We start from the raw sequence: 10208 nt of genomic DNA, 5'->3' as shown, positions 1-10208 counted from the left end.
TCTGCCAGCCAGCTAACCAGGAAACCCAAGAGACCTTTTCTAGTCCCTCCTCTGAATTTAAGCTGCCCTATGCATGGGGACCTTTGACGTCCCCATGCCCAAAGATCGGAAACCCACTGGAATCATGGGTAATGTAGTCTCAAAGCCCCCACGTGTCCATAGGGAGTCTGCTAGACACTTCCAAATAGCACTTCCCTGAATTCAAAACAAAGTATACAATTTTTAAACATCAAAGCAAGCGGTTATAATAATGGGTTTGTTTGCTATTGTCTTTAAATGTGTTATTGGAAATCTGGGTACTTTATTTGAATGTGCATTACGAATCAGCTCTTTTGTAGTCCTGGCTCCTGAATGGGTAATTGCAAACTGCTTAAATCACTTTAATTGGGCCTTGATTTATGGACCTGTTATAAATTTAATTTTCCTTACATTTTTGCACATAAGACTTTGACATTTTACATTTCATTCACAAGTTAATTTTTTCTTTTATTTGGATTTCATTTTTATTTTTTTTGCCAACTGATTTCATACAACCCTGTGACTCAGCCATGTATCCTTAGCTGACCTGGGGTACCCTCTTCAGGGGAGAATGTTATTGATTCTCCTCATGAGGGTAAATTTTATAATCATAATTTCTGTATTATAATCTATAATGTAAAATTTTAACTCTTTTGAGAGTAATTTCAGGGGGGATGTAAAATTCTCCTCAGAAGGGAATGTATGTTTTATAATCTATAATGTAAAGTTTAAATTCTTTGAGAGTAATTTTAGGATAAGAAATTTGCCATCTCCCCAGAATCCAGACAACAAACCTGTTTGGAGAAGGCACCATGAAGATGCCTAAAGAACCTTCACTGGATCACAAAGATCCAAATGAACTTTGGGATGCAGTTGATTGAACTATGGGGAGTTGAATGCATTTTGTTGTGAATGTACACTCTTATGCCAAAGGGGACTGCCTCTAATTGGTGCTTTATCAATGTGGCTAGCAACCATTGATCATTGTTTTTGTCCTCTTTTCTTTTTATTCCCAAATTTCTGTAATTTAAAAGTTAGTTATGTTTACAAGAGCATTCGAGGAGACCAGTCTCTTGCTGCTCTTCAGGGGGGAATGTGATATTGGAAATTTGGGGGTCTTGATATTGAGATCTATGATATAAACTTCCTGTGGACATTTAAGGGACTTGAAAACTACATTTCCCATGATTCCTCTTACGTAATACAGGTGGCAAGAAGTGTGATTATGTAGACAGAGGTATAAAGACTCAGAACTTGATTGGGATGCTTTTTTTCCTATGAAGGAGCCAGGGAGAAAGCATGGCAGGGCATTTGGATTAGATCTTAGCATGCATGTGGTTTTTTTAATTACCAATATGGATTACAATAAAACCCTAATATCTTTAAATATATCTTTCTATATTAATTTTATTTGTTACAATGGTGACTTCCCAGAGAACTTGAATTTGGTGACAGCCTCTTTTTCTTGGCCTGATGAGAATGTAGAATTTTGGAGCTGGAAGTAATCTTAACTGATAATCTAGTCCAATCCTATTTGGTGAAATGAGAAACTGATAGGACTGGCCAGTTCCTATAGCTCCCACATGGGGCATTTTCCTGCTTGTCTATAGACAATGTCCTTTCTTGGAAAGCTCCTATTGCCATCTGTTGATAAAGGTATCAAGGTAAGACCGGTTTAAAAGCCAACCCTGCTAGGAAACCTCTGATCCTCAAGGTTGGAGACTCTATGTCTTTCCTCAGACTTCATTTTGGAGGTTTTTTTGATCTGATTCTTATATAAATCCTGCTTTCCTTTGTATTATTTGTACATCAGGGATGGCGAACAGGTGGCCCATAACACTTCCAAATGGGGCTTGAATTGGATTAAAACATGATTAGGAAACACTTTAACAAAACAAATAAAAATACAATAAAACCTAATGGTACTTTGTGGTTTTCTAAGTCAACAGGAAGCCCCAAAGATCCTTATGTCACCCTAGGTGGTCTTGGTTTTAGTTTTTGACACCCCTGCTATCCAAGCTCCCTCTTCTCCCACTAGACTATAAATTCCCAGAGGCATGAGCTTGTGGCATTCGTTTTTGTTCTCTAAGCTTAGCCTCAAAGGGTTCTGCAATACTCTCCCCAATGTACATGTACTACATGTGGGTAACTTTCATCTTAGATGGAATGAGCTTGGGGCACAGAGGTTATTGATTTGCCCATGGCCACCCAGTCAGTCCATGCCAAGCAGACCTTGAACCCAGGTCACTCTCATTCCAAGGGCAGCCCTCTATTTACTGCCCCTAACGATTAAAGCAGGTATTGCCAACTATTGCACACATTTTAGAAACCACATTTTTATTCTCTGGCTTCTCCACGTAGAAATCTTAGCCAAATTGGTTTTGTCAAGAAGTAGGTCTTCTCAGTGGAATTGCTTGTCAGCTCTGGGAGGGGGGGAGTAAAGAAGGGAGGGAAAGAAAATGAATCATGTAAACATGGAAAAATATTAAAAATAAATTAATAAAATAAAAAAGTAGGTCTTCTTGGAGCTCCAGACCACAAGAAAAAGAAGGGCTGCTCCAATACAAAAGATGTGGCAACCCAGGCTGGAATGGTTATTTCACTGGAATAGAAATATCACCCTCTTCTAAGGCAGCCTGGTGCCTGCCCTGGTGACCCAGGCCAGGAAATCTGTGGGCCATGGAGAGCCAGTGAAGCCTGGAGGATGGAGCCAAGAACTCCTCAGCCTCCACATTAGGAGGGGACATAGGACAGACCTCAACTCCTTTTCTGCCCAGCTGTACCCATTTTCAATCACCCTTTTCACTTCTCCTCTGAGCCCTCTGACCAGAGGAATACCTTCCCCACCAGCATCCCCCACACCCCACCTAATCCTAGCTTTCGCTGGGCTCATCTTCCCTAGATTACCAGCTCTGTGAGCGAAGGGATGGGCCTCTTCTTTTTTGGATCCTCAGTTCTTAGTGCCTGGCACCCTGTAGGTACTTCATGTTTATAGACTTGCCTTAGGGTTACGGTCAGCATGTTGATGGGTAGGATTTGAGCCGAGGCTGGCTGTCTATCCATTCTACGTTAGAGCACCAAGTCAGATTTGAAAGTGATCTTAGAAGGGTGATCATTTATGCCAAAACTTTCATCTTAACAGATGAGGAAAGTGACTTGTCTCATACCACCTAGCCAGGCCAGGGCCCCTGCTACAGGCACTGAGAATGGCTCCTTGGCTAGAAGCAGAGCTCTGAGCACCCATGGCCAAGTTGCTAATCATGCCACTGGTCCCAGTCCTGCCTCCCCCAGGCCCAGCTGACTCCTCCACACCCTCCTCAGCCATTTTGCCTCTTGGCCCCAAAGTTTCAGGCCCAGGGATCATCTGGTTCCCCCTCCAGCTGGTCTTTGCTGGGAACCAGGGGAAACAAGGGTGCAGGAGGGGCCTGGCCCTGAACATGGGAACTCCTCTGAAAACATACCAAAACAAAGTTTAGAAACTTTGTGACAGTGAAGTGGAAATTGAAGATTTATTAAGATATCTCAAATGTCCTCTTCAGTGGCACAACTCATCTACTTGGATCTCCTTGTGCCCGTGCAGACAGTCATTTGCCAAGTGGCCACAGTGAGCATGGCATCTCCCACGTAGTTTTCCTCAAACACAAATGGGGGTTAGGTGGGAAGCCAGAAAAGAAACTGAGAGCTGCAGGATACTTGGAAGATACTTAGCTCTCCTAGGTGTACTAGGAACGGGCTGAGAGACACTGGTTTACCACTTCCAGTAAATGGGAATTCTCCAAAGCTGCTGCGACGCGCTCCTTGTCAGCAAGCTGTTTGTTCACTGGACGAGAAACAAGCAGACAGGAGGGGTGAGGACATGGCCCTTGCCTTGGCCTTTCCCCACCGCTGCCAGGGCCAAGCTTATCCCCACTGTTTCTCAGCACCTCCTGCCTATCAGTCCCACAGTCTGAGGGTAGATAGCAAGATTATTAGAGCTGAAAAGGACATTATGACAGAATGTTGGAGCTGTAAGGGACCCGGAACAAAGCATGAGGATCTCTTCAGTTCAAATCCTCATTTCAGAAGACACTGGGGCTGAGAGAAAGCTGACTTTTCTCAAGCCACAGTTATAGAAAGCCAGACCTAGAACTCAGTTTCTGACTTTAGGCTCAATGCCTTTCCTGCTGTTCTAACTCTTCTCTATATAGTCAATTAGTCTGTTGTTTCTTACTTCAAAATACTATTCAGATTCACCTCTATTTCCAAATCTTAAGACCATAATCCTTGTTCAGTCACTTCCATTCCATACTTGTGCTTCTTCAGTAAAGCAATTGGCATCCCTGTCTTCAGATTTTGGTCTCTAATTGATCCCACCCAGGTCACCAGAAAACCTTTCCAAACCCTCACTTCCTTGTCCAAAATTCCCCTGGCTTACATTTTCCTGCAAGGTAAATTCTGTATGCCTCAGCAGGCCACAGAGTGTTCTGGCTCTGTCAGAAGCTTTATCTTGCACTCCTCTCAGGTCAGTCCACAAACTCTGCTGGAAATCCATGCAGGCCTTCCTGCACTCTGCCCCCCCCCCCCCATTTCTTTGTCTATTCTCTTCTCCCTGGCAGTTGCCATCCATCTTCATTTTTCCACTCATTTATATTCTTAGGCCCTATTCCCAATGAATCTTCCAGATCAATCCTAATCTATAGCAATTCCTTTTATTTGGATTTTCCTAAGCACTTATAATTTGTAAAATAATGCCATCCATAGTAATAATGAAGGTGGTGGTGATAAGTGAAATCTCTATATCTCACATAACACTCATACTTCCTATCAGAGCACTGTTCTTAAATTGTTTACTTTTTCTTTCTCAAAAATTAGGTAAGAAATATCCCCACCCCTCAAACTGTCTAACACTCCTCCTGTGCTGCCCCCACTCCCTCATCCTCCACCCTAACAGGAGTTCTTACCTGTCAGTACAAAAGGCTGGGTGAGGAGAAAGCCCCATATACCCCATGTCTGCCTCCTTTTTGCTCAAAATGTCCTTTTTCTCTAGCTAGTGCAAACTTTTCCATACCATCTAGCCATCCAACAGAAAACCAGGACCCAGCTGGCATCAGTTCATTTGCCTCACTCCTGGTTCCTTTCACCACAAGTGGAACACAATCCTCTGGACCAGACCTTTACTGAAAAAATTTCCTCACCCTGAGGGAGTGGATATATTGGGACAGGAAAGAAGAAGGGAGCCGGGTAAGATATGGTGATGGTATCTAGATTTCAATCCAGATTTCTCCTCTGGCTCGCATCATGATTTTAGGAAATGGGGTTGGGAGAAGGTTGCTTCCTTTAATTCAGACCCCAGAAATGAAGAAAGATTTCTTGATGCATGGCTGGAAATCAGAAAAAAACAACACCACCCCAATTCCATCCTTTCTTGGGTGTTTCCACTGGAACTGAAAATGGAAAACTGTGGGCCTGGGGACCCGTACTCACCAGCATGTTCTGAGGCATGTGTCCCAGGGGTAATGTGAACATCCATCTGGAAAGAAGAGTAAAAGAGCCATTAAAAGGTCTTGAAGGACTTCTGACCCTTGCTAAGTGCCCATCCCCCAGGGCAAGGGGCACTGTGACTTCTGACACCCCATTCTTCAAAGGCCTTTTACTCAGGATGCCAGCGTAATTGGTACCTCACTCAAATTCCCCTGAAAAGTATTCAAAGAGTTAACCGGTGCCAGGACTAGTCACGAGGGTAGGGAGCACGCATGCCCTTCACTGACCTTGAACCTTTCTGGCAAGGAGCGGATCAGCTTGACTTTGATGGACAGACCGATTAATGTTGCCATACTGCAGTGAGGGATTGTGGGAGTAAATTCCACAGCCACTGTACTCTCCCTGTCATTAACCTGTAGAAGGAGGGGAGAGTGTAAACTACTGTTTATCTGGGCTCTTCTCCCAAAGTCAAGGTCAACTTGGCAGGGAGGGAAGCACCTCAGTCAATAGTGATGCCCAGGCATCGGTCAGTCCCACATTCTGACCTTAATGCCAAATAAGAGCATTTCTATATCCCAAGTGGAACAGAAAAGGAGAACACACATTGAATTATGAAACTCTATTATGGACAGTTCACTTTTATAATATATGATAAATTTGACATTTAACTTTTAAAGCTGTCCTGCTTCTATGGGTTCTTACCTGTTTAACTTATAGTATTCCCTCAATGGTCAAACTCAAGAAAACCACAAACTGCAGGGCAAACCCACCTGGGTTCCCTCCCTGAATTCTCTAGGTACACAAAATCAAGAATCTTAAGGGAAATAATTAAAAAAGGGAGGCAGCTAGGTGACACAGTGGATAGAGAGCCAGGCCTGAAGTGAGGAGGGACTTGGGTTCAAATCTGACCTCAAAAACTTCTTAGCTATCTATATGACACTAAGTAAGTCACTTAACCCCATCTGCCTAACCCTTGCCCTTCTATCTTAGAATTACAATTAAGAAAGAAAGGGTTTTTAAAAAGGGGGATGAGGGTTCCACAAGGAATGCCAAGTCTCAAACATACTACAAAACAATAACCATCAGAATAGTTGGTACCAGTTTTAAAAAAGAGATATTGATGAGTGAAACAGGTTTGGCATGCAACATAGGGAGCAAATGCACCCTGTAGCAAAATGTTTGATAAACCTAAAGAGGTCAAATACTAAGTAAGGTCTCATTATTTGACAAAATATGCTGGGAAAACTAGAAAGCAATTAGGTATAAAATACATCTCACATCATTTACCAAGATAACTCCAGATAGATACATTTTTTAGATATAAAGGGTAATATCATATACAAAACTTGAGGAGTAAGGAAGAAATTACTTTTTGGATCTCTGGATAGGGGAAGAGACTATCAAGATCAAAAGGGATCACAGAAAATAATGGACAATTTTGATTATATAAAATTAAAAAGCATATGGGGGCAGCTAGGTAGCTCAGTGGATTGAGAACCAGGCCTAGAGATGGGAGGTCCTAGGTTCAAATCTGACCTCAGACACTTCTCAGCTGTGTGACCCTGGGCAAGTCACTTGACCCCCATTGCCTACCCTTACCACTCTTCTGCCCTGGAGCCAATACACAGTATTGACTCCAAGACAGAAGGTAAGGGTTAAAAAAAAAAAAAAAGTGTATGTTGTTAGTAGTAGCAATGTAGTAGCAATAGTAGCTGTTGTAAATAATTTTGTACATATAGATCTTTTTTTTTTTTTAATCTTGTTATATAAACTCCTTCTATGGACTAATTCAGCATGCTAGAGTCATGAGGGGTTACTCTAAAACATTTCAATTCATTAAACTTCTATTAACAGAGCCAGAAGAATATTGTACACAGAGACCAATACATTGTGGTAAAATAGAATGTAATGGACTTCCGTACTAGCAGCAATGCAATGACCCAGGACAATTCTGAGGGATTTATGGAAAAGAACGCTACCCACATTCAGAGGAAGAACTACAAGAGTGGAAACACAGAAGAAAAGCAACTGCTTGAACACATGGGTTGAGGCGGACATGACTGGGGATGTAGACTTGAAACAACCACACCAATGCAACTATCAACAATTTGGAAATAGGTCTTGATCAATGACACATGTTAAAACCAGTGGAAATGCATATCGGCCATGGGTGTGGGGAGGGCGAGGGGTAAAGGGGAAAGAAGGAGCACGAATCATGTAACCATGTTAACTTTTCTAAAAAATGAATATTATTAAATGTTTAAAAAAATTCAGCAAAAAAAACCAAACAAACAACTTCTATTAAGCACCTGCTAAATGCTTGGTGCTGTACTAAGTGCTGGGAATACAAAAAGAGGCAAAAGACAGTTCCTGCTCTCAAGAAGCTTACAATACAGGAGAGTCAACATGCAAACAAACACCTACAAATAAAGTTATATACTAGAGAAAGGAAATAATGGAGAGAGGGAAGGCACTAGAATTGAAAGGGTTTGGTGGGAGAAGGCTTCCTGTAGGAGGTAAGACTTTAGTTAGAACTTAAAGGAAGCCAGGACCAAAAGGAGATTATGGGATAATCTGGAATAAAGAACACTAGTCCTGGAAAAGATTGGCATTCTGGTCCTGATCTGGCCACTTCCCAGTTATGACACTTTGGGCAAATCTTTTCCCCAGTTAAACCTCAGTCTCCTACAGGAGCGATGATATTGGCATCATAAGCTGAGGAAAGCACTTCCTAAACCTTAGAGCATTATTTTTAAAAAAGGAGGGGGAGCCACGATCACCACTTAGCACAGTGCTAGATACATAGCAGAGGTAAATAAATGCTATTTGACTGAATAATAAAGAAAGCATCCCTGTGAATGGGTTCATCTCTACCGGAGATGCCACTGGGAGAGCCAGAAACCACCCCCCTTCCATCTCCGCCCCTTCCTCACTTTCACGCGGACTTGCTCCACCACATTCAGCTCCTCCAAGGTGAGTGGGTGCTCAGGGTCATTGATGGACCGGATCAGGTGTGGGCGGGAGTGAAGGAAAACGCTACTGAGTAAGCCCAGCAGAGGGCGCGCCAGAGCTTCCTGCCCAGGCCCAGCCCAACTTTCGAGGCTAAAGATGCTCAGGTCCAGTCCCACTAGCCTAGGTCCCGCCCACACCCTAAGGATAAGGATGCTCAGGTCCTGCCCCACCCAGGTCCTGAGGAGGACAAGGCTCTCACTCCACCCCCGGCCGCGTTTCTATCCAGGCCCTGCCCAACGCCGGCTCACGACCCGCCCCACGCCTCGTTTCCATTCAGGCTCCGCCCCCCCCGAAGCAAAGGGCCTTTTGCCGCCTACTCCAGATCCCTCTTTCCCGCCCCCGCCCCCGCCCTGTAAGTGCACGCTCTCCGCGGTGGATATCAAAGATCTCTCGGTCGTCAATGCTATCGGGGACTTGGTCGTCTTCCTCGCCCGCGGTGACAGGCCGCTCTCCGGACCGTTGGTAGATCAGCGGGTTCGCATTCTCCAAGAGGCCGCCCAGGCCAGCGCCACCGCCTGCGCCTACCATCTTTGCTGAACCCGCGGCGGGCCGCTCATTGGGTGCCTCCACCGGGCAGGCTCAGGCCCACTTCCTGTGCATGGCTCTGGAGGCGGGAGGAAGCAAAGTGCGCTTCCGGGAGGGGCGGTATGGCGGTGCGGAGAGGACAAAATCATTCTTCCTGCATTCTAGCCCCGCCCTGCTCCGCTCCGCTTCCCTAGGCGCGTAAGGGCTAGGAGCTAACGTCTGTCTACCCGTAGGTTAGGAGGAATCTGCAATTTTCTATGCCTCTGCAAAGCCCCTGCACTTCCCAGGGCCTCAGCCTTCCCATCTGTAAGATGAGTGCATTGGAACAAATGCCCTTCCAGGAGCCCTTCCCCCTGGAATCTGCTAGTCAACATTTAACAGTCAGCTCTTTGGGTGGGGATATAGGCAAGACGGTCTTAAATTTAATCGACTTCATTAACCCCTTCTTAAGTCTAGATCATCCAAATGGCAATACAGAGGGTAAAGTGTAAAATGCTAACAATGAAAATTTTAACAGCCTACTCTTGTAAGCCATTTGGAACTACTCCAGCACTTTGATCTCGCCTCCACTTCATTCTGCAGTTATTGAGTGTCTATGGCATGGGCCCTCCAAATGATGCTGCCTTTGTTTTCTAGGAACTGGCATTCTACCAGAGGGTGTCTACTGGGTTTTTGGGAACCTCAAATTTGCCCCTCCCTTGAGAACTCACCCATTTCAGACTGAACAATAGACCTTAAAGTACTTAATGATCCCAAGCCCAACCCTTGGCTGGACCCTTTCTTTTTGTATTCATAGTAAAGCTTCAGCCTCTCCCTAATAATCCTGTCTTTTCCTTGTAGCCAAGGTAAAGCTAATCAATCACACTTCCTTGCCCTTATTTCCCCTGAAGATGTGTGTCCCCCAGTTCTATTATTCTTTGGAGAATCATCTCAAACTGATGATCCTCTCAGAAATACTGTTCTCAGAGTCCCAGAGCCCTTGGCTCTGTGCGGTTTTTAGACGCTTGACTCCTTGACTCGGTGTGAGGGTGGAATATTGAGCACTATGTAGTTCCTGATTAAAGACTAGATTTTATCTGACTACTTTAGTGGTTCTGTGTTTTTCCAGGTTCACATAAATGGAGGCTCCAGGGAGAAGATTTGCCAAAGAATAATAAAACATAGGAATCTTATATACCTTTTGGGGAACTAAG

The 10208-nt window shown here is 44.2% G+C and overlaps 1 protein-coding gene across 1 annotated transcript; it reads right to left on the bottom strand.

The window, feature by feature from the left end:
• Positions 1-3502: 3502 nt before the first annotated feature.
• CIAO2B (cytosolic iron-sulfur assembly component 2B) lies at positions 3503-9069 on the bottom strand. Its single transcript, XM_044660602.1, has 5 exons — positions 8871-9069; positions 8412-8491; positions 5766-5891; positions 5482-5527; positions 3503-3838 (listed from the first exon to the last, which is right to left on the bottom strand). The coding sequence occupies exons 1-5, from the start codon at positions 9016-9018 to the stop codon at positions 3741-3743; spliced, it is 498 nt and encodes a 165-aa protein (XP_044516537.1). The 5' UTR covers positions 9019-9069; the 3' UTR covers positions 3503-3740.
• Between the last annotated feature and the right edge of the window lie 1139 nt (positions 9070-10208).

Source organism: Gracilinanus agilis, chromosome 2, assembly GCF_016433145.1.
Source record: "Gracilinanus agilis isolate LMUSP501 chromosome 2, AgileGrace, whole genome shotgun sequence".
NCBI classification, from domain to species: domain Eukaryota; kingdom Metazoa; phylum Chordata; class Mammalia; order Didelphimorphia; family Didelphidae; genus Gracilinanus; species Gracilinanus agilis.
This window is presented reverse-complemented; position numbering and strand designations above follow the sequence as displayed.

Excerpts from the sequence above, each read along its gene's own strand:
- CIAO2B (XM_044660602.1), bottom strand. The coding sequence starts at position 9,018 with ATGGTAGGCGCAGGCGGTGGCGCTGGCCTGGGCGGCCTCTTGGAGAAT. Across the intron at positions 8,492-8,870 it reads TGACGACCGAGAGATCTTTG|ACCTGATCCGGTCCATCAAT; the intron begins ATATCCACCGCG and ends ACTCCCGCCCAC. Across the intron at positions 5,528-5,765 it reads CCTTGCCAGAAAGGTTCAAG|ATGGATGTTCACATTACCCC; the intron begins GTCAGTGAAGGG and ends TCTTCTTTCCAG.